Source organism: Gymnogyps californianus, chromosome 22, assembly GCF_018139145.2.
Source record: "Gymnogyps californianus isolate 813 chromosome 22, ASM1813914v2, whole genome shotgun sequence".
NCBI classification, from domain to species: Eukaryota; Metazoa; Chordata; class Aves; order Accipitriformes; family Cathartidae; genus Gymnogyps; species Gymnogyps californianus.
This window is the reverse complement of record NC_059492.1, coordinates 4,028,101-4,055,001: the sequence shown is the minus strand read 5'-3', so window position 1 is coordinate 4,055,001 and position 26,901 is coordinate 4,028,101. Positions and strand designations below refer to the sequence as shown.

Sequence of the window (26,901 nt, the reverse complement as noted above, 5' to 3'; positions counted from 1 at the left end):
GTAAGCTTCTTGCTTTTGATGTTAGAAATCATCTTTTGTGAGCAGTTCTGGAGTATGACAATGAAATGAGAGCAGCACACACGAATCAGGCAGGCAGATTTTTAGCCTGCTAACGGAAAACCCTTTGGGCTGAACTTTGAATGCTTATATGGGCACTAGAGAATAATTCTGAAAGAGGATTTTTCTAGTTAAGGATCAAGTGGTTCCTCCCTCATCAGCAGAGGTGTAAGTACTCTAAGTAAACTCACCGAGAAACGTACCAAGCCTCTCCTCAGAGAGCCAGAAAAGGCCCAGCTGGACAGTCCTTACATTGCTAATATAAACCACAAGTGCCTCTTTTGGAAAGAAGAATGTCTAAAGAGCAGTCTCCAAGCTCCCTTCCTTTACTCATCATGAAGGTGAGAGGAGGAAAAGAGCAATTTAAATAGTCGAGCAGCAAAGTACCAACCTTGTATTTCTGCACCATTTTACGGTGTGCTGCGAGACATGCAACACTGCAAAATATCTAAGAGCCTCGCTAACTCCAGAATCTGGGGGGGTTTGTAATCTTGATGGGGGACAGATAGATTTTCTTTTGCCAGGTAATCGGGTTTCTGACATCCCTGAACCTGCTGTGCCTTTTGTTCACTCCCCAACAAGGAAGCCATTAGGCACTGTGTAGATGTACCTGCTACCTGACCATGCAAGCCAGCTGAGTCATATCTGTGCTGCCTTAAGCAGTTTCTAAAATACAGAAAACAAGTGTTATTAGAAGAGAAGTTGGAGACCTGCTTCTCTCTCCCTAAATGATGAAGGCACCTCTGTCCCACACCTCTCAAAAATCATGCTTGTATTCTGTCTTCCTATGTAATACAATTGGTCGTTAGGCCAAAATATTCCCAGTCAGGGTCATTTCTCATCTTTTGGAAGTTTATTTCTCTGGTTATTTTGGGGATGTGGCTTTTCAAGACAGGACGTGTACAACAGTCTCTGTTTTGTAAGAGGACTGAGAAGTAAAATACTGCCAGTCATGAGTATCTCAGTCTTAAACAAATCAGAAATAAAGTTTGTTTTTTCCCCCTAAGGAAAATAGTTTACTGGGGTCTTTAGGCTTCTCATCAGGATTTCTGAAATTCACTTCCAATTTTGAAATGGTTTCTTTTTTTTCTTTTTTTTTTTTTTTAACTTTGAATGATGGCGTCGCAAACTGTGGAATGGGGTAATTAGGAACGGGTATTTGTGTGTGCCCTCTGTTAAGCAGGACGAGACTTGTTCAGTTGCATGATGTAGGCTTGAGACTGCGAACACTGGAATGACATTTTCTCCTCGCTGGAGCCGAGTTTCTGTTGAAATGTGCTTTTGTTTTCCCCTACCCTGTCTGGAGAAACTGGGACCTGTGTGCTCTGTAAGTAGCACAAAACTATTTGTATCCACTTAAAAGCCCCATCACTTGTTTACAAGTTCTTAAACCTAAAAGAACCATAAAAAACGACTGTACTTAGCACTGTTGTTTACTCAGCTTTCTCCCTGGCTAGGTGACAGTGAAAACAGGCCTGGCAGTTTCACTTCTGTTTACAGTTTCTAATAGTTTTCTCTTTCATGTTATCACTCCCTCACATAGCGCTACGCTGAAATAAACTACAAACATATCTGTATGCTAATAAAACCAAAATTTGCTGGATAACTTGCTCTAAATAACTTACCACCTGAACTCCAAACCTGCTTTCAAAATTAAAGTTAAAAAATAAAGCAATTGGTTGTATTTTATGTGGGGTTTTGTAAAAGCCTTTTCCAGATGTAGTTTGAGCCACACTTGACCTCTCGTTTTTCCTTTCAAACAGGGAGCTGAAGTCACTGGAGCCTGCAGAGTTCTGCCCGGGTGTGTGTGTGCTAAGGCAACAGCAAGCGCGTGCAGCCGGCAGAGTCCAAGTCCGTAGCAGCTTGTCATGAATCCAAAAGGCTGAGCGAGAGCAAAGGCTGAATGGACTGTGAAAACAGCTCCTCTGAGGTCCTCGGAGACAGCCAAAGGTTAGGATAGAACCGAATGCAATTGGGCAGAGCATTATCAGACTCACATAGTTCGAATACCGAAAAAGCAAGTCACCTCCCACTCTCCCCTCAGATGATGTTGAGAAGAGATGTCTAGGTTTGAAACAGATGATTTTCTCCTTTTGTTTGGAGGTCAAGGGTTGTGTCCTGCATAGGACCAGGAGCAGACCACCACTCGTTTATTTGCATCCAGGAAAGGGAAGGTAACTGATACAGGAGACCGGCAGCGATTGTATCCATGACAACCAGCAGATATGGCCTCGCTGCCTGGGCGGCTCGTTCCCCATTGCCTCCCCTGCCTTCCCAGGGCACGTCCCGGCTCCGACGAGTCCCTCTCCTCAAGGCACCTCTTGGCTGCAGTTCAGTGTTCCTGAGAGATAGGCGCAAAATTCACAAATTAAGCGCGTTGCCTGGAGCCAACAGCTTAATTCTGCTAGCAAAACTCTTCCCTGGCTTGAGCTGTATGTGCTTCAGCCAGAGGCTCCCTGCGAGATGTTTCAGAAGATCTGGTCCATGGAGGGACGGCACGGTTTACAGTAATACCACGCAGAAGCAGGGTGGGCTTAGCAGGCTGGTAGTCGGTTTGCAGAACCAGCAGGCAAAATGCAATATATTCTGTAAAAGAAAGTGTTTCAGATATGCTAGACACCTTCAGAAATGCAAGTGAGCCGAGCAAGGTAGCACGATGCTCACCTTTGCGGGAAGTATCGGCAGAGGTTAAAGGTGTTTGCTCTATGAATAAGCCTTCAGTCTGCACAAACCCCGTTCAGAGGAATGAAAGCTGCCTGGGCTGCGCTCCTCAAGGAGCTCTTCATCCCACTGCCTGCTGTGGGATGGTTTCTGCATTCCGACTGCTGCCTGGACCTGCCTTAGAAAACGCTGGCATTCGAGGCAGCTGCAGTTGCGCATGATGCTGAGGAACGGAAAGAAATCTGTCAGAAAAGCAAAAAGCAATTCTGCTGTTAAACGCAGCCAAAGTTTCTCATTTCCAGGGCCCCTGCTTTATATCTTCAATGTGATGTTTGTACCACGCTAAGGAAAAATGTGTCCCTGGGATCAAAACAAGGTGATCTGTCACCTCTTCCTTCATAGTGGCAAAACAAAGCAGAAGAAGCAAGGAAATGAGCTCGTGAATTGAGAGCTGGGGATTAGAAGACAGGACGTGGAGTTCAAGTTCTGCCCTGACAACCTATTGAAAACATGACTCAGTTTCCCTATTAGTACAGCGGGGATAACAATGAACTACGGAACTGATTAGTCAATCTTAAAAATACAAACGGGATTCCTGTGAGCTCTAATTAAACAACTGTCTTAGCATAAACACAAAGCAGATTACACGAGTCTGTAAATTGTAGCAGGCATTTGGGACTCAGCCTTGCGAGTTCTTGTGCCTGCAAGCTTTTTGCATTTCCTTATATGTGTAAAAGCAGCGTAGCATGAAGCAGGCAGTTAACGAAAGGTACTCCCTGGCTTCGGTAAAAAGAAAGGATATGGTGAGCCATGGGAGCACTGGGTTACTGTATGGTTAGGTGGAGAATCACTTGGGCAGCTTTTGGAATAATGAGGAAAAATTGGATCCGGTAATGTGGGTAAGGACCAGGCTCGATAACGTCCGCTTTGGAAGTGCTTCTTTGGGGATAACTGGCTTAACGAATGTTGTCAACCTCTCTGAAAAGGAAAACATTACACACCAAAAGCCAGCCAGCTGCAGAGGCAAAAATATCTACAATTGTATTTGAGGAGGATTTGATGTTTTTAAAACCCAACTAAAACCGCGGCATTCTGAATTTTCAGCAAAGGCAATACTGACGAAAGGGCCGTCCAGTTGATCTGGAGTCTCCGTTTACCATAGCAGCAGCTCTCCCTAGCCTGCAACTGTCTGAGAAAAATGCCAGTATATATGTTTTAATCACTGTATTTAGCCATGACACTCACCCAAACAGCAGGCTCTGCTGTTCAACTCCAAAGAACACTTTTTGTACCCTGCTTTCAGGATAGGAGCTGCTTTTTATAGCTGTTCCTTGACTAGGAAATAAACCCTGGGGGAGACCACTACCTCATTTCTCTTACCCAAACATCCTGCCCTGGACTGACCAGCCGTCCGGTGTGGCACGTTTCACGTTCTGTTAATCAACTACAATTCAGCATTATCTGGTGCAGGAATCGAGGGAAGGTCAGTCTGATAACAGGTAGCTTCCATCAGAAGATAAATGGCTTCTCTTTGAGTCCTGGAGCTGGGGCTTGAGAGACCTTAGCTTGTCTGCCCAGCATTGCTGCTGAATTGCTGTGGTATTACCTAGGCTTTTTTGGGGGGTTGTTAGTATAATTTTGAGGGTACTGTAGAGCTACCTCAGCAAAATCCTCTCCTAGCCTTTCATAAAAGTCACTGCAGAGATGCAGGGAATAATCATGCACAAGTCATTTGTGGTCTCCCCAATATCTTTAATTTGCTGTTTTATTAAAAGAAGTGGGCAGGATAATTTGGTAGTTTTATTTGGGTGCAGTGGTACCCGTGGGTTTAGAGCCATCTTTTTCTTCCAGCCTAAAGAAGTCATTGCTCCACAAAGCTTCACAATTTCTGTCTTTTGTCAAGTTCACGGTCAGCCTGCCTGTCTTTCTGCTGTGAAATATGAAGGGCTTTCTGCATCTCAATAGACCTGCCAGGGGGTGGAAGTAGCAGCGGTTCCTGTCTCCCTTCCCTCACCAAATTGCAGTAGGCCTTGCTCTGCCTTTCAAACGGCTCCTCTGGATATTGCCCGTTAACCTTCCACTGAGACCTTGAAAAGGAAGACTTGCTTTTCTACTGGTTACTGTACCACCCTATAACTTTTCAACACTTCAAAAGTCATTTCTTTTATTTTTATCTTCTTTTTACTGTTTATAATAACAGTCGTGACCTTGGAGGCAGAAATTTCCCAGGAGTTAAAAGACCAGCCTGGCTGAGATTACTCCCTCAGCTGCTGCAGGTAACTGCTCAGCGCCTGATCCTGCCTGACTTCCATGCGTAACCCTCCTTGGAAGCTGGGAGGCATTCGGTGGGTCACCTAATGGGAAATGGCCTTTGTGCCTGGCATTATGGCTTAAATATTCCCTGTGGGCTCGTCACCCAAGTGGGAAGCTCCAGGTGCACCAGGATGTGATGTCCAAAGGTTGGATTCATGGGGCCTGGTGTTAAAGCATGGCAGGTCACCAAGTAGTGTCTCATTTTGTTCTCCTTCCAGAAAGGCTGCAGAGAGCGCTGTCCTACCCTCACCCGCCTCTGCATTCCTACCCCAGACTTGTCTAACGTGCATGCAGAGCAGAAGGAAGGGGAGATGCATTTTGCAAACAAATGAAGAAGGTAAACGGGACGCCGGTATTGACATCATCATGTTATTGATGCCATTTAAAGCAGGTTGCAGCAGCTGGAGGATGGATGTAACCAGACGGCACGCCGTGTACCAGGCAATAAGGGGAAATTATGGATAGCTTTGGAGCTGAATGAATAACTCTCCACAAGATCTGCTTCAGCGTGCTCCAACAGTAAGTGACATGAGTTTAATTGGCTATAACAGGACCTCACTTAGTACCAGTCGGGTGGATTTGTGTTATTTAATGCCTTCATCTGGGGCTCCAACGCTTATGGCACAGAGGGGGGCTCCGAGCACAGGACTTGGAGACAGCAGTTCTCAGGCTTGGCTCAAACACTTACTGTCACCATGGGAATTTTCTGCACTCGATTCCCCCACGTGCAAAAAAGATGACAGCTCTAGCCTAAATCACAAGCAGGTCCTGATGATGACTTACAGATTAGCTTCAAGCGCTGTGAAGATTAACTGGAATTTTTCAAAGTGCTGGGCTCTGTCCTGATTTGGCTTTTTCGGAGTTTGCTGCCCTCTCTGAACAGGTTAAGGGCTGAGAGCTGTACAGCCCCAGCTTCCTGGGACAGCTGCCCTCAGAATGCAAAACCCCAGCTGTATATGCTTTTACTTAGGCTCATTAAATATTTCCAGCCACACCTTGATGAAGTCAACCCTTAGTGATGCACCCTTTTAAAAAGATTTTTTTTGTTGTTGTTGTTAACAAATAATTTTTATAATGAAACATGAAAACGTGCTGCTTTGGGGTTTGGTAAAATGTGAGTAGAAGAAAACTTTTTCCTATTTGAGAAACCTAGCAGATGAGAATAGCCATGAATTATGCACAGGTGTGCTTAAGGCACCTTTCCTCTGAGGGTCTCCAAACACTGTAGAAAGGTGGATATGTTTTTTATCCATGTTTTGTAGGGAAGGGGGCGGGGGGCACTGCAGGCGGTGATGAGCAGTGACTCATTGCACATCTCAAACTTGGAATCCGGATTTCCCACAGCAGCTTCCTGCTTTAAGCAGCAATATCTGAATTGTGTCACCGAGTTTATCCTCACCATCTCTTCTTTTGGTGATGCTATGCAGCATTGTGTGTACGGTGAAACAGCTGGATGCTCCTAGAGGAAAAAATAAATCTTTCCAAGGCACAGAAGAGTGGGACGCTCGGTGCCGTGTATTTTTCAGGAGATGTTTGGTGTTCGGGTGTTCTTGGTGCCTTGAGGATTCCCTTGCTAGGCATGAGCACGCAGTGACCGCCCCTCTCACCTTGCGAGGAGCGAGCAGTACCCTACCACCAATTTTAAGCTCTGTTTGCATCCAAAATTTTATCAGGGCAAAACGCGTGGGAAGGGTGCAGCTGGCAGGGAAGGGCTCATCCCTGACCACCCCTGCTACCCACAGAAGCTGCATGGGGCATCTTTGTCCCTTAATAAACCCGCCACGCCTTGGGCTAGCTCCTTGCTGGAGGTATCCCCCCCCCCCCCAGCCCCGCAGCACCGCCTCGCCTTCCCCCGGGACCCGCCGGGCCCAGAGACCCCTCCCGCCCCGCAGCTCGGCGGGCGGAGCCCTCCCGCTCCGCCCCGCTCCGCCCCGCCGCTCCCGGCGCGGCCCGGGGAGCCGGTGCCCAGCGCGGGGCGCCGCTCCGAGCCCAGCCGAGCCCAGCCGAGCCCCGCGGGGCAGCCCGCCGGCAGCATGCCGCTCGCCCAACTGGCCGAGCCTTGGCCCAACATGGAGCTGGTGCATCTGGACACGGAGGTGAGCGGGGGCCACCGGCCCTTCCCGGCGGCGAGGCGGGCGGGGGGGGGGGCTCCGCGCCGCCACCCCCCACCCACACACCCCCCCCCGCCTTCCCCGGGGGCTCCGCCGAACAAAGGAGCTCCCGGCCCGGCCTTCCACCCCCCCCCCCCCGCTCCCGGCTGCGGGTGCTGCGGTGCTCCCCGCCCCGTGCCGTTCCCCGGGGGGTGGTTTGGCGGCCCGGGGGGTCGCAGCCGGCCGGAGCTGTGTGCTGCCGGGGGCTGCTCCGGGGCTCGGTGTGTGTACGGCGGGGCTCCAGCCGGCGTGGGGCTGGGGTGCCAGGGGCTTCCTGGCTCCGCTGCTGCCCTTGCAGGCTTTGATTATTCGGGGAGCGTGAGCAGCGTGCTCCTAAATCTCTTCCCAGACATAGAGGAAAGGGTCCCCGCTGAAGGCCCAGGGAATAAATGTCTCGGATTTTGGGTCTTTCTCCTGCAGGCTTCCTCGCTATCCGCCTTGCCAGCCGCAGCTGCTCTCGCAGGCCCGTGTTTCAAACTCCGATCACGGTCCTGTGTCACTTTCCCTCCTGCTTTGCTCTTTTCCTTCTAATTAAGACCTCCAAGCCAGATGTGCAGGACGGTGCACAGCATCTGTCCACATCTGCAGGCTTGCATCACAGCCATTTCAGAATAAAGGGACAGCTTGTAGCAGTTTTCGCCCATCGCAGAGCAGCCAGCTGAGGCACTGTGCTCTGGCACTCTTTAGTTAAACATCTTCTCATCCAAATTGGAACTAGCAGCTCTCCTGGAGAAACCAGAGGGATGGTGGGGGTTTTGTTCCAGGCGCTTTACTCAGACCTTGGTGCTTTCCCGTCGTTGTGGCTGGATTTGATGCTGTCATGCTCCTCTATCATGCCTAGGGATGTCGCGATGGTTAATTGGTCAGACTTGCTCATTCTTGTTTAAAATTGCCTCTTAAGAGATCTCTGCTTTGAGTGGAGGCAGCATTTCACCACTGCTGCAATGACAGCAGGGAGGTCTGCTGGCGATCGGAGGTGAGGTTGCCTCATTTTTATCAGCCAGATATGGCACGGCATCTCCTAGGGACCCCCCCCGTGCGGGTGGGGTGCTGTGCCGAGGGTCTGCCTGTGCTGGGGGTGCCAAACGGCTGGCACGAAGGTGCGGTGGGCTAAGAGCATCTGCCCTGAAGCATCGCTTGAGTCATGAGGATGGGTTTGTGCTCGAAGGTGGGAGAGGAGGGAAGTCCTGCGGCAACTTGATTGTGATTCCTGAAACCACGTCGTGTGCCCAGAGCTGGGGTGTGGGTTATTGCTGGGAGACAGGGCTTTTTATTTGTGGTTTCTCTCTTCCTAAGTAGGAAGATAGCCTGAAAAGCCAGAAAACGCAACTAGACTTGTAATGGGAGGAAACTAATGCCAGTGCCCAGGGCGGTGAATGCCGTGGGCGAGATTCGTGTACTCCTTAATCCCAGGTCTCCCAGGTGCCAGGCAGGCGCTGTGTCAGCATCATGGGATCTCTTCTGAGCGGAAGCGGCCGGGGGGGTCCGGTATATTTGTCAGCCCGAGTCAGCTGCGAAGATCGCGGCAGCAGCAAGGACTGTTTTCCCCATTGCATTAGTAACGGGTGTGTTAATTGTAAACTGAAACTGGAGGGCCTGCCTCTGGCATCCGAGCTGTCCCCTTCCCCCATCTCACCTTGGCCAGAGCTCTAGGTCAGGGTCAGGAGCCACTCGCAGGTGATATTTCTGCAGATCAGTCTTTTTACATCTCAGGAGCACAAGTGGGACATTAGCAATTTACCTCCCTTTGTTTTAAGGTGAGCAAGTACGTGCCTTTGATTCCAGTGAGGAAAATAATACCGATGTTCTTCACCTCTAAACCTGGCTGCCATCGCCTGGGCCCGATGTTAGAGGGTTCCCTGAGATCCAGCAGCGTACCTGCGAACAGCGGAGAGGGACTTGGGCTTGGGGGGAGTTTTGCACCTTGAGGCTAAAATCGCCAAGGGTTTTCACTACTCCTGGGCAAGGTGGCACCACTGAGAAACCGAGGAGACTTTTCTGGAATGCCAGTTACGTAAATTGCCCTGGGATCACTGCCATCCAGGTTAGAAACCGGCTTCCTCCAACCTTTGCTTTCTGAGTCATGGAGCAGAGGTGCTGTCACCACGCTGGTGGAAGCATCAGTCCTATTGTTAAGGGATTTGGGGTTTTTCCACTGCGCTCCAGGAGCGTTGGCTGTCTGCTGCTGAGGATGGGTCACGGCTGGTGCCCCTTATCCCAGCCCACCGGAGCTCAGCCTGGAGCTGTGCTGGGGAAACGCATGGGACTGGGTGGCAGTGGGAGCTTGAACTGATCCCTTGTGGGAGACAAGTCCCTCTGTCCTGCGGACTGAGCTAGCTTCATGATACTTTTTTCCTCCTTTTTTTTTTTTCCCTCTGTTCTCTCTGCTGCTTATATTATTCAGAATATTGCTTATGTAGTAGAAAAACCTGGCTGGGGCAGAGTACAAGCGATTGAGAGTGGAGTTGAATGACTTCATCACCATAGCGATGGATACTATGGGGCTCTGCTTTTCTTTAAGCTCTTGTTACACAAATATACAGCAACACAACTGACATGGGATTACACCAAATCCAACCACTTCAAGCTAATTATTTTTGCCTGTATATGTGTATCATCCTTTACTGAGCAGGAGCTATTCATGAATAACTATCTTTTTCAAGCATCTTAGCTGAACAATGCATAAAACAATGATCAAAAGATAGGGGAGGAAGCCGAGCGACTGTCGTCTCTGATACGCCTTGTGCATAGACTCCTCGGTCTGTTTGGGCTATGTGAGTTCTTTTGGAGATCTTTATTTTTGCAGAATCATTTCCTTTCTCTGAACTGCAATAGGCAAGATCCATAAATTCCACTTAATAATAATAAATGCCTTGTTCTTGTGTCAAACTAGCAGAAGCTCTGGGGTGAAGGGTTTCTTCCCCCACTCCTTCCTGCTTGAATGCTTCACGGCTCATCAAAGTTGGGTGAAAGAGCGTCTCTGGGTAGCTGGTACCCTTGTTGTGTTGCGTATGGGCATCTCAAAAGTGACTAGTCAAAACCTAGAGGTCCAGAAATAGCAGCAGGCTGCTTTTCTAAGCAGAGCTGTCGATAATCCGGGATGACCGGTGCTGATGGCACTAACTATAGAGCGCAGCCCTTGATGGCAGCAGGAGTGGGCACGGTCTCGCACGGTCCTGCCAGGGGTGCGACTCGTCCTGGTTTCAGATCAGAGCAGCACCGGCCTGTTCTGTAAATTGTTCCCTGTGCTGCGGATTATGTGGAATTAAAGGGATTTGAAATGCAAGATGTCCTAAGATAAATATCTCCCAAGTTCAGCCAGGTTGGCAGTTGTGTAACTGAATGCAGTTGGTTTCCAGTATACTTTTCTGCGTGCCACTAAGACAACTTATTAGAGCAGCATGTGTGCAGAAGGGCTTTTGTGTTACCTCTTGGGCAGTTTTAGCTGTCATTCGCCCAGAGGTGCCCTCGCTGCCAGGCTGCCGCTCCACGTGCCCATCAGATTAGCTCTGTAATCCCCGTTTCCGCTCGCCCCAGAGCAGTGCTGGCTGGAAAGCTGCAGGGACAGGCTGCTGGCCCCCAGTGAGGCTCATGCCGCTGCCTTCTTGGTAGCCCAAGCTCTGCTCTGCCACCAGTCTGCATCAGCTCCTCGCTGCCCTGGGCGCCCAAGGGAAGGAGCTGTGCCTCCCTCCTGCAGCAGGTACTGCTTGGTTACTGCCTGCGGGGAGATCTTCGGGGTTGCTCTCAGAGTAGGACATTCAGGAGGCTCCTTTCCAACACTGAGAACAATGTGCTGTGAGAGGGTATCTGGCACGGAGGCAAACACACATGCACTTGCTAACACACTGCGCGTGGTATGCAGGAGGAGTGCAGAAATAAAGCATTTTAAAGAGACAAATGTCAAACCAAGAAACCCACAAACTATTCCAGCTCTACTTACAATGCAGTGAATGGCCGTATTTTATCTCAGGAGGTGATGAGTCTGTAGCTGTGAGTGTGTTTCCATCTCAGATGCTTACAAATGGCTCTTGAATTCCATATGAGGGAATAAAGACTGGTTTTGCTCTGGGGTAGAAGGAAAGCACTTGGCTCTAAATACTGCAATTCTCTCCTTACACATCTGCCTTATGTCAGCTTGAGAAAGTGACTGTTTCATCAGGAGCTTCATCCCTCTAAGACCATGGACCTACGTGCCCAGGAAACCTCCCTGGCATGGACACTGTTCTCTTTCTTTCCACATCCCTTCCCAGGTAGGATGGATTTCTGTCAACAGCAGTGTGCAGGATACGTGTTCCTCGGGGCAGGGAGCTGATGAAACGCAGCGCTCAAAAGGTCTGGCAGGTCCCAGAGGTAGTACCCGGTGTCTCTTAGCTTATCCTTGAAGCTGAAGGGTTGGACAGACCCTGCATTCACTTGCCACATGCTGCTCTTCCCAGGGGAATAAAAAAGCTTGTCCCATGCATCAGCTCACCCCTCTCCTGACACGTGCCCTGTAGATCCGTTCTCCAGACCATGAGCCAGGCACTGCTTCCCTCTGTCCAGCACGGAAATTCTACTTCTTAAGCTGTTTTAGACATAAACAGCCCTCCCTGAGCTATGGTTTGGATTAGCAGCGAGTTACGAATTGTTGATCAGTGACAGCTGAGCCAGTAAACATAAGCGTGTTTCCAAGTCTGGTTATCTTGAGCGCAGTGTCTCCCCGCTCTTTGTGGAGGCTATACATAAACACAAAATCTTACTTCACTTCTTAGCTATTCTTTCTGCTAATGGCACCAAGAGCTCCGTGTAAACATCAGGGCAACGTTCCTCTGGAAGAACTTGGCTTGCCGTGGTAGTGCTATTGCTTTTTTCAGTCATTGGCTGAAAATACTTAGGAACTTAAGCCCCGTTTAAGTTGGTACTAAGGTGAGTTATGGAGCTCAGAGTGGATCCATATAAATGCAAATTTTGCAGGGCCAGCGTCAGGCCAAGAGGCAGGTGGTCTTCTCCCTAGCTGGTGTGGTGGTACTCCACGTTGCGGTAGGACTAAGCTGTTCCGTGAGGTGCTGCAGGCAGCGCAGGTTGGGCTGAGGTGGGAGCGGAGAGACCTAAATATGAAGATACATGGAGAGTCTGGCCTATTGTCTGTGGATCTGAAGTATCAGAGAACTAAACTGGTGCTGAAATTTAGCTCTTTAGCGTTACACCTTTTGTTGTGAGCCAGCCGCGAGCAGGTAGCCAAGCAGTTTAAAACCAGCAGTGATGATCTCCTGTGGGAAGCAGAAGAATGTGAACCTGGGAGCACCCAGTGAATGTTGTAGAAAGTGAGTGCAGCATTAGAGGGAGGTTTTCTCAGCGGCCCCAAAGCTCTCTCAAGATCAACAGTTGCAAGTTTTGCTTTGTATTAAAAGGAAGTAAGTTAAATTTGGCCCACGGGCGAGAAGGGGATAGTGTAGTCTGAAGACAGATGTGAGGTTGATGTCCCCTTGCTTCTTCAGGGAAGGAGCTAGCTTTGTTTCTGTTAGATTCCTGAAAGGCTCTAAAACGCAGGCATTCAATGAAGAATCTGAAGCTGAAATACAATTGCGTTGCAACTCTTCTCTTGGACCATAACATCTGAAGAGGAGTGAATAAATTTGCCTTGTTCTTTCAAAGAAAGAGAGGAATTCCGTGATTTTTGGAGCCTGAGACTGTAGTGCAAATAGATGTCAAAGCAAAATCTTCTTGCCCTTGTTTTTCTCCACAGTCTGCAGAAAACTTTTTGTACGTGCTTATCCTGCTCTGAGTATCTGTGTCTAAGTAAATCCCACCTGCTTCTGCTCCCGCTGGCTTCTCCAGGCGCGGTGGGGTGCTGAACCTGATCCGTCTTTGGTTCAGCGCCGAGCGTGACTGCCTGATGCTACTCCAGGCGGTTCGGGTCACCTGCTGTGACTTTGTCCCCAGCTCCAGCAGCAGAAGCTGGACTTGCAGGCCAGAGGTGGCCTGGAGCCAAGCAGGTGGTACAGATTTCCTGCAGCGGTATCAGCTGTGATAGGGTAATAAATAACTGATAAATGTTCGTATTAAAGGCAACGTCACGGCAAAATGGCTGTTAACTGCGCTGTAGCGCTGCTTTCCCGTCTTCACCTCCTCTCCCCTGCTCGCTTCTTCCAGTAGTCCCAGAGAAACGGTGGAGGGGGTAGCCGCAGCCTGGGTGCGGGAGGTGGGATGGTGCAACCGCAGGGCTGTGTCTCTAGAGCGGTTTCTGCAGCACGTGCTACTAAGGGTGGGACTCCTGTACCCACCGCCCCGGGGATCCATGCCTGAGGAGCGCAGGGGTGCCGTTTGCCCCACAAGCGATGGTCGGTATACAAGCAGCCCTAATTTCAGCTGCGGGAGTGTGGAGAGTCTTTGGAGAAGAGATTTTTTTTTTTTTTTTTAAAAAACAAGGTTTTTTTCCTTGGCAGAAAGTGTCCCCTCAGTGTATGGGGAGGGTTCAACCGTCTTGTACCATGTCTGAAAGTGGCATCCTCCCCTGTTTGTCCTGCATGGGGGGCTCTCAAAGCCAACAGCCTTTGTAAGGGGGTGTAAGGAGCGGTCCCATGCCTGGCGTGTGCTAATGGCAGGTTCTCTTCCTTTGCAGAATGGGCAGGCTGCTCCAGAAGAAGGTGGGAATCCTCCATCCAAGGTAAAAATGCTCTGGGGTTACGTCTTAAAGTCATCCCTCTGAGCTGCGTGGGGGGTGCGAGCTGACTTGGTGAATGGGTTGAGGACGGCTATTTTTAAATCCTGTAAGCTGCTGCTTTGTAATCTGGATGAGTGCATGTGGGAGTGTAAGGGACTGGAGTAGGGGAAGAGAAAAGATAAACCCTCTTTCTTCCTGTCCCTTTGGTCATCCAAACATATCTGGAAAGTTTCCCAAAGGGCTACCTCAGTCCAGCACACAGGAGATGGACTGGAGGCCATAGCAGAGGGCTAGAAGTGAGAATCCCTGGGGTGTTTCAGTGCCGTATTTACACCTTTCTCTATGTTGTGATCTTGCCAGACGGGATGAGAAATACAAGAGTATTTGATGGTTTTGGCACAGCTGCCCTTGCTGAGCGCCTGGTATCTGTTTATTCTCTTGCCTTGGTGGGGCTGGGCGAAGCTCCACTTCTGTCAAGTTGCCCTCTGCATCCCCATTAACATCAGTTGGGAATTGTAGAGGGAACTGAGCTGCTGTCTTCCATGTTTTGGGCAAGGGTCTTAATCTGCTAGACCTTCTTCAGACACCTAAAGCTCTTCCGGCTCCACAGTGAACAGCGTGGTGTTGAAGGACTTGATTTCTCTGATGTGAGCCCTCTCCAAGTACGCGACTGAGGACCGATGTTGTTAGCATGGGTATTTCCTAATTGTGCTCATAATTCTCTGTCCTGCAAGACGCTGTGCAGGGCAGAAGAGCCATTTCAGTACCTTGAAATCATAAGCCTTCCAGGATTTCCTCTTCTGATACATACATGCTGTAACTGTAAAGAATGACACAACTTGTTTGATTTGGCTTGGGAGACCTTGCTAACTGGGTTGTCAAGAGTTTGTCCTGCGCCTTACCCTCAGTGAGTGCCCTCTAGCAGTTTCTCTCTCTGAATCATCGTCCGTGCTAAAGGCCATGGGGGCTTATTGTATTGTTTTTCCAGTTGGTTACTGTCATCTTTTTAGTAAAAGAAATTTAAAACTAAAAAACCAGTTGTCTACTTTTCAGGCAGTTCTTTGCCAGGAACTTATGCTGGACTTCTAGCATGCCGTTGCATCTCACCTGCCTGTTCTGCATTTCTGTCCCAGTTTGCTGGACTGGCACTTTTCCAGTGGCCTGCAAGAAATCTGGCGGGGGTCAGATGAACTCAGGTCAATGAGACTGTGCACTTCCCTCCCCTGACAATAGTGGTTTTACGGTTCTTCACTGTACCTGCATCTCTGGCATGGGAGAAAAAAAATAATCTGTCTCTTCTGGTTGGATTCCAGCTGGGCTTCTAAGACTTGAGGCTTTGCTCTTTCATCTTCAAATACTTGGTTAAACTGCCCTCCCGTAAAAGCTGCTGAAGGATGTTGCTTTAAAAATAATTGAAGATTTTTTTTCTTTGAAGGACATCACTGGGACAAACCCTGGCTGATTCCATCTGTCGATGCAGCCCCACAGAAAGATCATGAGATAGAGGCCAAAAAGCACTTGGGGTTCTCTTTGCTGCTCTGTGTCTGTCCCTCTGTGGGACAGGGAAGCGAAGTCCCCATTGCAGCTGGGGAGCTGGAGCAGAGCAGCAGGCAGGTTGTCCAACATCCCACAGCAGGGAAACCACAAGAGCCCTGTGCTACGTGCAGGTGTCCTGCTTTCCACTTTTCCGAGGCACCGTGGCCAAAACGCCTGCGAGCGGTGTCTGACAATCCCATTTTCAGTAACTTTTGAACACATGAAGCCCTGCTATGTGCTCCTGAAATAACCTCGGTTGCGTTTTCCAAGTTGGTACAAGGTACGTTTGGTACCAGCACAGACAAATGAAATCCTTCCTATAAACACATACCTTCAACTTCAGGGCAAACTCTGGCACTCTGAAGCAGCTCTGATGCTGCAGATGGGGGAAGCAGGCAGCGCACTGAATCTCTGTGTATTTTTCTGCTCACTTTTGGGGGTAGACGTTGTCAGCAGCAGCTTCTGGCACTGGCTCTACCTACAACAAGGACTAAGGAAGGGGAAGTAAGCGGCAGTAAACATCTGAGGTTGGCTATTGTCAAGTTGAAGGTTGTTCAGGGTCCCTCCCGTGCCCTTCTGTTCTAGCTGTGTGTGGAGAGCTGTGAGGGGAGGAGGCACCTTTATTCTAGGTTTGTACTTGCTATCCTTTTGCGGCTAATTCTGTGATCTCTTCTAAAAATAGCCTGAAGCAGCGACAGCGGCGATTACTCAACACGCACCCAGAAGTGCCGTCCCTCCCCCGTCCCCGTAAGTAGGATGCTGCCAGAAGTACGATCATTATTTGCCTGGGCAATAACCAAAGACACTTTGCGAAGGAGGAAATCCAAGAGTTCCTCAAAAGAGTTGGGAACTCTGCAGCTGGTAGCACGAGACTGATGCAGTTTAATGCCTCCGTCATCATCTCACCTGCTGTTGTTGCACATCGAGGGTCTTTGGGCATGAAACACGATGAAATGGTCACTGCAGAGGTAGCGAGGGGATGTTTTGGGCCAGGCTGGCTGTGATCCGGTACTTTCTAGCTGTCTTTGTAGCTCCAACTCAGCTTCCTACCGAGGACAGCTGGTGCATTTCACAACTTCTTGTGGCTTTTATTCCTGTGTGGATTCCCACCTTTCAAGAACAATTGTGGTACGCAAGTCCCTGCAAGCATCGTACCTCGGTGTGTTTATCTGAGTATCTTGGAAATGCCTGCAAGATCGTACAGGTTGGGCAGAGAGCTGTCTGGAGCATCTGCTTCCCTTTGCATCATCGCAGGGAAAGGAGCCTGGGTCCACTGTCAGGGCCATCCCAACAGCATTCCAGCTCTGTGGCCATAAGGAATTCCAAGCCAAACCCTCTCCTGACAGCGAGCACAATCCTGGATTGCTCATGCCTGAATCCTTGCTGACCTGGATGTTCCCAGTGTGTCCCAACTCTAAGAGTTTGCAATCTGCCAGGCAATCCTGGCCACATCCCTAAAACCAAATTGCTAATCCAGCGCCACGTTGCACAGGAGCCTTTGGCAAAGATAGGTACAAGGATGGCTTTTTCCCCCCCTCTCCTCTTCGGTGGTGGTGTTTGACCCTGTTTAAATTTGGCGTTGGCTTTAGGATAGCAGCAGCGGCAGTTGGTGCAAGGTTTCAGTGCAACGTCTGTGGGCAGCTGAACAGAAGAGCTCCTCTTCCACGTTCGTGTTGGTGGTAGAGGAGCAGGACTGATGCTCGCAGAGCAGGACTGCTGCCCCGGCATCCTCTGCATTGCAGAACGCTCAGGGTCTGCTTTCTTTCTGTTCTGTTTCCTTGGGCACAGCCTGGGCTGACACCGAGAGAAGCATTTCCTGCGAGAGCCTTGGGTTAACCTCCGCTGCGTCTCTGTGTGGGTCAGGAGCAAAACGGGAGGTCTCTTGCCTTGCTCTCAAAAGCTGCTCTGCCCCAGCGGCTAATCGACAGCGCTGTGCATTGGTCCCTAGGTACTGAGCCTCGTTCTCTCCTATGTTCTTTAGATTTTAATTGTCAGGTAGGCTGAAGAGTAGTCCTTGTTCAGCTGGGGAATGGCAACAGAGGGCTTGAATTCGGTGGAAAAATGGAACCTCTCATAATTGGGGTTTTACAGCCTGCTCTGCAGCCAGCTTGGCTGAGGGGTGAGCTTGTGCTCCCTGAAGGTGGCAAGTGTGAGGAATTATGCATGAAAGTACAACACCCAATTAGTGAAATCACTTCATAATGAAGAGCAGAGGAGTGGCTTTGCAGTGCTGAGTGTGCCCACTCTCTCTCTGGAGGTGACGCTGGCACAGGCTGGGAGTGCTGATCAGCTTGTTCTTGGGTGATAATCACAGTGTGCAATGAAAACTGGGGAAGTGAATAAGTAACCTCTTCCAGCTCTGCTTTGCACCATAAAAGAGACCTTTGAGACTGGAGCGAGGGCTTTGCTCTGCTGCACGCACCAGGCATGAGGTGCCCCACCTGCTCGGGCTGAGCCTTGCTGTTAGGCAGCAAACCGTAGTGGGAGTGCCGTAAAGGGGAAGACACGGCTCTTCCCCAGATCTGTGTAGCTCCTGCTGATTTATCCTCGTGTCCTGACCAGGTAAAGCTTGCAGAAAGGCCCTGCCCTGCAGCGCCTTCAGCAAGGGAAGCTATAGGCAGGAACCCTGGACATGGATACTTCTGGCCAGAGAAATACCTCCATCGCCAGCGTTAACATCAGTTTGTGTTGTTCTGGGTGAAACACCCTGCTATAATGCTCTAGTGATGACAAAGTACAGTTGCAGTCACAGCTCTGAATTCTCATTCTTTGGGATGAGTTGGAGGAAACAGGGTTGTAGCCGTCTACCTGTGATAGCTCTGTGCCAGTCCTCTGTGTGGTTCAATAGCAGTCGAGTGCTGTTAGAAATAAGGCTGGTTCTTGGTTTTGCTACGCTCCTCCTGTACCTGCTGAGGTACTCGAGCCCGGCTCTTCACTCCCGCCTGCAAACTGGATGTAGCTGGAGCAGCTTTCCTGCAGGCTGGACTTCACTGCTGGTGAGGAATCCTGCTCTGACCTCTAGTTATGAACTGGGAATTCTTCATGCTCCTTCAGGAGGATGTAAGAGAGGAAGGCTTTGTGCTGCTCCGTCACGGCATACTGCGTTAGTGCTTGCCCATAGCTCTGCTTTCCAACAGTACATCTCTCTCCTTCACCCAGACCTTGCGCTGTGCGTCTTGCTGTAGGCTTTGCTGACTGGCAGAACATCCATTGACAGTTGTCCTGTCTTCTCTGGAGCTGCATCACTAAGTGGGTGGTCAGAGGGGAGATTTGAAGCACCTTCTCTTCACAGTGGGGGAGGAAGAAAGAGTCATCCGAGACCTGCTGGCCACCAAAGGGCAAGTCCTGCGTGCCCATGTAGTGTCCAGGTGATGGAGGGCTCTGGTTGCGTAGGCTGCATGCTGCCAGCGTTGCACGTGAACTCCAGCTCCAGGCTGAGTGCAGGACAGAAGACACATCCAGTGGTGTGATCCTCATCAGTACTGGACACCACTCTAATTATAGCCTCTTAACGTGAAGGGTTTTAAAACAAACAAGTGAAATGCTCTGCTTTGAAACAGGCCTGGCGTGTTTGCACAGCTGCTGCTGTTTTCTCCAAGAACTGGAAAGCTATCGAACGGGGGAAGAGACAGGTACCTCAGCAAATCCCTTCTCTGCCCACTGCCCCTCTTCTGTTGCTTCCAGCCGCTCGGCCAAGAGCGCTCCGGCCAGTCCGGTCCCCCAGAGCTGTGCAGGACCTGGGATAACCTGGTGGGAGCAGAACATCTCAAGCATGGCATGGTGCTGCCTGGAAAGCTGCCTTCCCCTCGGCACCGCAGGGACTGGGCTGCTGCAGCTATTGCCAGTTAACGTTTGGCTTTTTCAGCCTGTCAGTGGTAAAGCTCTTAGTTTAAACTGGCTGCTCCGTCTTGTCAGTTGAAGTAATCAAGTGGATTTGTTTTTAATGTAATGCCTGACAGCTGCCTGGCTTGTTCCTGCCAGAGCGTTTACGCTTTGTCCTTGGCAAAGCCGGGCTATGGTTAACAGCAAGCTTCTGAGCTCTTAAAAAAAATAACAAATAAATGCCTGTTTGAGGAGCAGAGTCTCTGATGAGCTGCAGACTCTAATGAATAATTGAAGAGGGGTCAGTTTACAGGACTTGCACACGAGGAATGCAGCAGAGTCTGCAGAGCCGGCGAGCAGCACTCAAACAGCCCTCACGCATGGTGCACCGACCCATCAAAACTGCTCCGGTTTCTTCTCTTCCATTTCCATCCCCCTCGTGGGTTAATAGAAACTGCCTCACGCTCTGTCTCCAGAAAGCCTCTTTTATTGGCAAGAAAAAAAACAAACATCTTTTACTGTGTGCTGTACCTGGAGGAAACCTGTGTCATCCATCTCCCCATCAGAGTTAAAGGAGTTCTTGAGCCTGCAGCAAAGCGAGGGATCCTCCTGCCAGCTCCTCCTCGGCCAGGCTTCTCCCGGCTGTCTGAGCTGGGGGAGCAGAGGACACGGGATTGCTGAAGTCAAGTTCTTTGTGGACCCAGGAGGAAGCGTGAGCAAGGCCAGAGCTCTGCTGGTGCTTCCCTGGAGGGATGGAGGAGTCGCGGGCTCCTCTCTCTGATTAAGGGAAAGGTAGATGGAGACCGGCCGCAGGGGATGGGGTGGTGGCAGCTCCCTCCGTGCCAGGACAGCGGCAGAGGGCTGGCACCAAAGAGGACCCCGAAGGGCTCAAACCGAAGAACTTAATCACATTTGATTTTTGAAGGGGTCAGAGTGGGCTTGGGTCTCTGGAGCATTGCCACCCCAGCAACTGGGTTTGTTGGGGGGTCACTGGCTCCACGGCTGGCTCAGATGCCGATCCGGGACTCTCCCTGCACACGCAAGCAGTCTCTCTGAAGCTCCTGCAGCTTTACAAGTCTCGGCTTTATTTGGAAGCTGAAGCCTAGTTTTGACACGAGCAGTAAATTCCTTCCGTAGCTCCAGGTGAAGCTGCAATAACTTTTTTTCCCCCCAGTTGCACTGTGCTGCCTGCGAGGGGCTGCCACGGGGCTGGGGGCGGCTGGGGATAGTCCCAGCTATCCGCTAAGGAATCCTGCCTTGCCTGGAGCCCTTCTACTTCGCCCTTAGGAAAAGCTAATCGCTGTGTGCCTGGGGCTGCCTCCGCGGTGAGGGAGGCAGAGGCATTGCCTCCCAGAAACTCCAGCTGATCTCATTGCAACGATGCTCTGAGGCAGAAAGGGTTTCCCAACTGCAGCGTGGAATCCAGGTCCTTCCCTTGCCAGTCCTGGAGTGCACAGCCAGGAAATGTCACCCCTTCGGATATGGAAAATGAGGGCGTTGATCCCTCATTTGTACTTGAAACCTCGGTCTCAGCAGAGCTTCTGGCGTGGCTCTGGGAATACCGAACGGACTGCAAACACAATCTTTTTGTGCTCCCGTAAGCACTCTGAGATGTGGCGGTATTGATTTCCTCGCCATCAGAGAGGTGTATTTAAGCAGACGGCTCGGGCTGGCCTGGTTACAGATGGGCAATATGCAGTGTCTGCTTACGGAGAGGGGGAGGCGATGGCTCTGCACCGTCATCGGGCCAGCCGGAGAGCACCGGGACTGGGGTCAGCGGTGGTCTTTGGGGGGTCACTCCTTTTGTGCAGCAGCACCGGGAGGGGAGCCCCGGGGTCTCGCATGGACAGAGCCGGGGAAAAAAGCTCCTTCAAATAGCACTTTTCGTATCTTAGGGGAACAGGACAAAACATGTTATTCCCTGTGTTTAAGGTGACTGTAATTCCCGTGCTGTGATGTTTGGGAAGGGGATGGATAGTAACCTTCACGTTACGGTCCCGTCCCCAGTCACGCAGGGCAGGCGTGTGCCTGTGTCACGGCCGAGCTGCGGAGCGGGCGGCCGCTGGCTGCATCAGTATTTTTCACAAGCGTTAAATGAAAAAATTGTCCTTTGCTACATCAGGCGCTCATCCTGTATGCTCTCAGTAGGGTGTTGGTGACACACAGCTCAGGGTGTGTTTTGGACATGGTTTTTTTTCTTTTAACACTGCTACAGTTCAGAGCCACCGTGGAAATATGACAATCACTTTTCTTGCAATGTATCTCGCACGTGTGTCCTTCCTGGAGGGTGGGAGAGAGCTGGGTTCTCCCAGCACGCGCATACCAAAATCTGGTAGGTACCAAGCAAAGGCTTTACCAAGTCCTGAGACCACTTTTCGTGTGTCTTGCAACAAGAAAACCGCCAGCAGCATGTGTGCTGTGGGAGGAGTATGGAATTCCTGCGTTCCTGCGATAGAGAATAGTTTCCACATCCCACGATAACTCCAGGGGCAGCAAACAAGTCTCGGTTCTCATTGTGAAACCAGCATGATATTTTATAATTCAGTTGGAAAGAGTTTTCATCTTCTGTACTGAAAGTAGCAAAACTGCATCGTGCCTAGATGGAGGATAGTGCTTTAATGCTGGTTCCTAAGAGTAATATTCTTCATTTAGAAAAGCCTGGGATGGAGTCTCTTGGGTTTACTACCATCAAAGCACGAGTTGATCTGAATTTGCTGAGAGCAGACCTTTCCTCCTTGCTGGGAAATGTGTGTAGGGCTGCAGGAGGGGGAGGCAGTATCCTTTGCACTTTCTAAATGGAGACTAATTTGTTCTGTAGAAGCTGCATAATTAAGTAGTTCCTTATCTCCTGGCAGTTAAAGGTGTTTTCCTCTCCGGCATCTCATTTCACTGGGTGCAAAGTCCTGTTCCACTGCAGCCTGCTGAGAGTTATCGGAAAGTCTCGCTGGGGTTTGGGAACATCTTTTGCCTGAGCATGTATGTTTAGCCCAAACTGCTCAGTGTCAGCTGATCCTGGCCAGCTGTGACTTGTAGTGCCTGGAAAGGGTGGAGAGATTTTATTTAATTGGGGTTTTTAAGAAACTTTCAGGATCTGGTGCCAGAATGCCCCTGGAGAGAGCCAGGAGCAGGGAGGAGACCGGGAGTGCAAGGGGGATGCCTGTGCCTGAGCCTCTCTGCTCTCTCCATCCCACAAGGGACTCGAGCTTTCTGGTGTAAAGCAGATATTTTGGTGCTCCTGGTCAAATGAGTCGGGCAACAACTGAGCAGATCAAAAAGGATGTTGTGAAGCAGAAGGACTTGCCTTGCCATGGGAGCTCTGCTGTGTGAAGCAACCTTCTCCCTTCTCCCTTCTTCAGCCTGAGGCTTTGCTTGAGAAAACATCCCTTAATCAGTTCCTAGATCCCCCCTGTTTTAGGGGTGCTGAATCTTCCCACAGAGGCGTTTATGAAACGGGTGTTTATGAAATGGGTCCTTTTGGCTCTTCACCCTCCTGTTTCAGAACAGAAACACATTTGGGACATTAAAGATGCTCCGAGTGCCACCTGCTGGAGTGTGCTCAAGGGGGAGCGGTGGCCGGGCAGCCAGCCTGGCAGGGTGCCCTGGGCTCTCAGCCCCTTTGGGGTGACACAGCCTGTCCCACGGCTGCAGGCACCGGTACCTGTCACCGCTGTCCCACCACGCTCTGCCGGGAAGTCCCGTGCTCTGTTAACTGCTGCTCTCCTCCTCGTTGCCAGAGCATGCTGGTGTCTGTTTGTGGCCTCCAGGATTTTGCAGTGTTTCCTCCCTGTGACAGCTCCGTCCACCTCCATGGAAGATGATGTGGGTCACTTTCTGACACACAAGAGAAGTGATGAACTTGCTGGTGAGAGTATGGGCCCATGAAAAGAAAAAAGGGTGGAACTGCTCCATCTGAACACCAAACAGGGTAAAACTGTGCTGTCTTGGTCTGAGTTTTCCCTTTTTAGGGATTTGCTTGTAACCTGCATTGTGGGGAGCCAAGAGCACTGCTTGGAGTGGCAGCAAAGTCCTTCCCAAGGGTGACCAAATTAATGTTACACTGAGCATTTGGCTGCCTCTCTGAGTGGAGAGGAATTGCCCCGAGGAAGATGGCAGAGTGCTTCTAGGATGCTCGGAGTCTAAAGCTTTTTTTTTAAGCCATATGGGGAGAGGTTCCTGATGTTACCTGTGCCACGATGGAGTTGGTCATTCACTTGTCCCAGCTGCCTTGGCCCCGTAAGAGTTTGTACATGAGGGTAGGGATGAACAGAATTTCTAGACGCCAGCGTTACCAACACCCTTGCTGTGCAGAGGGCTGACTGTGTGACCTGGGTGTCTTCTCCCTCCCTCGTTTTTGGTTTGTTTAGTTTTTCCGGAGACCCATAAAACAGTCCTTGGAGATGGTGTAGGGTGAAACGTGCCTCTTTTCTACCACAGCACTGTTCCCTCTCAATAAGCCCTTCCTGCAAACCTCTAGCAGCAAAGCTCCTGCCAGGAATCCGCCCCCATCCTTATCCACTTATCGGGAAGTCCCAGTTGCCGAAGTCTCCAGTGCTTCTTAGCTATGTTTGTAGAAGTGACTTTGTCCAAGACTTCCATCTTCAAAGCCTCCCTGTGGCGGGCCCTGCCTCCCCCGGGCCCTGGCTGCCTCCCAAGGCTTTTGTCTGTCAAACAGCAAATGCCCTTGTTCAGCGTGAGTTTAGTTTAAAGGACTAACGAAGGTGTCCCTTTCCCTGCTGATCTTCTTGGATTGCTCTAAGAATCTCCCTCTTCTTTTAAGCTCTGTCCGTGACCCCAAGCGTTTATGCTGTCCTGTTTCTCCCTCCTCCTGCAAAAGCTGTTGCTGATTCTCTGATGTATCGTAGGGGCACGGGCAGACCTCTTCCCTCCATCTGCCGTCTGCTTTTATAAAACCCCCAGCACTGAATTCTTCTGCAGCTTTTCCTGCTCTGAGTGTGGCTGGAAGTGGCTGAGGAGCTCAAGTGAGAGGTCTCATGTCTTTTCTCCCTGACCTTTTGCAGATGCGGGCATGCACGTACTAAGCAAAAGTAACCCTGTCATAAAATGCAATAAAACGGCGGTCAGACCTTTGCTTTAAGCAGGCAGCCCTGCAGTGATGCTGGATCGGTGACGTTTGGGATGATGCCGGAGTGGGAAAACCAAAGCCCACGAGGTTTCATACCTGGAAGGGAGGGCAGCTGTGGGGCTGCGGGAGCTGTATGGCCCAGGGAGCGTGGGCTGGGATTAAACCCATTGGAACATGTGCAGGAGAACAGGACAGAGTCTCCTCTCGGGCAGAGAGGTTTTTAAATCTGCTTGAGGTTTCAAATTATTATTTTTTTCTTTAATTGCCTGTGTGGTATGTGTAAGCATAAGAGAGATGGCTTTGGTGTTTAATCTTTGAATACGACCTTGATACTGCAATGCCCGCTGAATTAGATAAAGTGAAACTCTTGAATTCTCCCAGGTGTTTTTTTTTTTAACTTCGGCAATTGAATGAAATCGGTACGATCTCACAAAATGTTCTGCTTGGCTGGACTTCTGTTTTCAACTTCTCTTCTAAGCTGTAGTGAGTGGCAGGCCAGGAAACAACTCCTTTCCTGAATAAACACGGAGTAGCAGCACCTGCTTACTCTGACCTAGCTCTTGCTCTCCCCTCCCAGCAAAGCCCCAGGAGTGGCGGTGGGCTGACGTGGTGACTGTGCCACGTGCGGGATGTGCATGTAGCACAGGTACACGGTGACATTTTCCAGCTCCTGAGAGGTCCCGGAGCAGTTGCAGACTTCTCAAGAGGCGTCGCTCAGAGGGCAGGTTTCCTGTGGGGGTAGTTAGCATCGCCTGCCTTGCTTTCCTGGAAGTCGGTGGATGGCAACAAAGCGAGTTAAAATCTGCAGCTGCTGGTATGACCATCTCGTTGCTGTGGGCAGCATTTCCTCTCGTGTCAAAATGGCTCTGCCTCGAGGCACAGCTCCCTTCCCTCCGTCCCATCTCTCTAAACAGATCCAGCCCGTCCTCCGTGCTGGGTCCCTTCAGACGCAGGTACCGCAAGCTGAAGCCCTTCGCTTTGCAAGGCTGTGCGGTGTCCCTGCTCAGGGAAGAACGGTGCTGCTCAGGGACAAGAGTCGCACAGGATTTCTCAGGCTGGGGCCAAGTCTGGGGGCTCCCGGGAGCACTGAGCGTGATCCACCAAAGAAGTGCAGACAAAAGTACGTGGTTCTGGCCAGTTCTTTGGTTGCAAATGAGACCAACTGTCAGCCTTGCCCAAATAAGGCCTTTGCAGGAGGGCAGGCAGTGGCTGGGGAGGTTTCTTTGCTTTGTTTGTTCCCCTTTTTGAGAACCACCACTTTAAAAAAAAGTCCCAGACAGAGCAGCCTTTGCCTCTCTGCTCTTTACAACAGCAAAAAGCAGACTCGCTTCCTCTGCAAAGCTGCAGCATCTCTTGCTTCCCATTTATTTCAAGCTCCCTCCAGAGCAGAAGTTGCTGCTCTGCAGGGAGGTTATTGCTCTGCAGTAGGTTGCATAAAATAACTTCGTGCAAAAGTTCAGGAGCGTGAAGCTCCCACACTCCTGAGGCTGGCACCCAGGAGCAATCTGCGCTGGAGGGCTCTGCATGAGCTGCAGCCCCGGCGGCTGCACCCGGTCAGAGGTCTTCTTCATCCAGTGCTTCCTGGCCAGCAGCTGAAACCTCTGCTGAGACATCCCTTTGGTCTAGCATGGGGGCACCAGTCCCACTTCTGAAGCGTATTGACGTGACGGCAGCTGTCCCTCTTCAGGCAGCAGTTCTTCACACCGTCGCCTTCCTGTTTATGAAACCTTGATCCTTCCCTCCCTGATGCTGTTCCCAGTGCTCGGTGGGATGTAACTGGATCCTGGCAGGAGGCAAAGGCAGTCCCTGGTTCTTCTGATTTAAATCCACAGGGCTAGCAAGCATCCTGTGTTTATGGAGCTGATGTTGGGACTTGCTGGAGCTTAGTCCTACAGTCTTGTCTGCTGACACAGAATGGGATTACAGCATCTTTAAACCGTGCACTGGGAACCATTTGTATCTGGCACCACTGGATTTGGGGATCGTCTTTCCTAGGACTGATGTGCCAATGACAGCAGGTTCACGCAGAGTTTACAGCCGGGTCTTGGTACTTCAGTGCCAGCATCTGGCCCGCCGCTGCTCAGACAGCATCATCTCGCTCCTCCCAGGACCCACGGGTATAGGAACAGAAAGAACAGAATTGGCAAACCCACTTCTGCCACCAACTTTTTGCTTTTCAAAAATATGGAATAAGGCCTAGAAGTGACTTAATTCTGCCCTAAAAGCGTCAAACTTACCCGGGATGTGTAAGGTCATTTGGAAGTGTGATGGAGGAAGGCTCTTGCTTCGGCTCAGCCCACGTGTCTCTTGCCCTTAGACCCACCACCTGCCTACTGGCGTGCAGCTGCCTGCACTGCAGTTTCCTTTGGTTTATGCTTCTTGCTTTAGATTTATCGCCCTATATTGGGATTGTTACCTGTTTGTTTGGTTCTGGTCCCTTCTCCTGGGAGCAGAGACAGTGAAGCAGTGGAGGTTTGCACTCTTGCAGCAGTCTTTCCCTCCATGGCTGTTAACTGCATCCGAAGCAAAGAGCTGATGGCTTCTGCTTCTGACCAAGACTGGTTTATGGTCTCTAGGTTTAGCAGAGGGGCTTCAGGATGGGCTTCTTCCTTGTGAAGAGCCTAAGGAATTCAAAG

At 50.5% G+C, this 26,901-nt stretch overlaps 1 protein-coding gene across 2 annotated transcripts in view; it reads left to right on the top strand.

Annotated features, from left to right (window-relative positions):
- Positions 1–7,020: 7,020 nt before the first annotated feature.
- RPS6KA1 (ribosomal protein S6 kinase A1) overlaps positions 7,021–26,901 on the top strand; it is a 42,335-nt gene continuing 22,454 nt past the window's right edge. The window contains exons 1-2 of one of the 2 annotated variants that reach the window (XM_050909856.1): positions 7,021–7,127; positions 13,783–13,827. In XM_050909856.1, coding sequence (XP_050765813.1) covers positions 7,065–7,127; positions 13,783–13,827 — 108 coding nt within the window. In that variant the 5' untranslated portion in view covers positions 7,021–7,064. The remainder of the gene's footprint in view (positions 7,128–13,782; positions 13,828–26,901) is intronic. The other variant, XM_050909857.1, reaches the window with a different exon arrangement.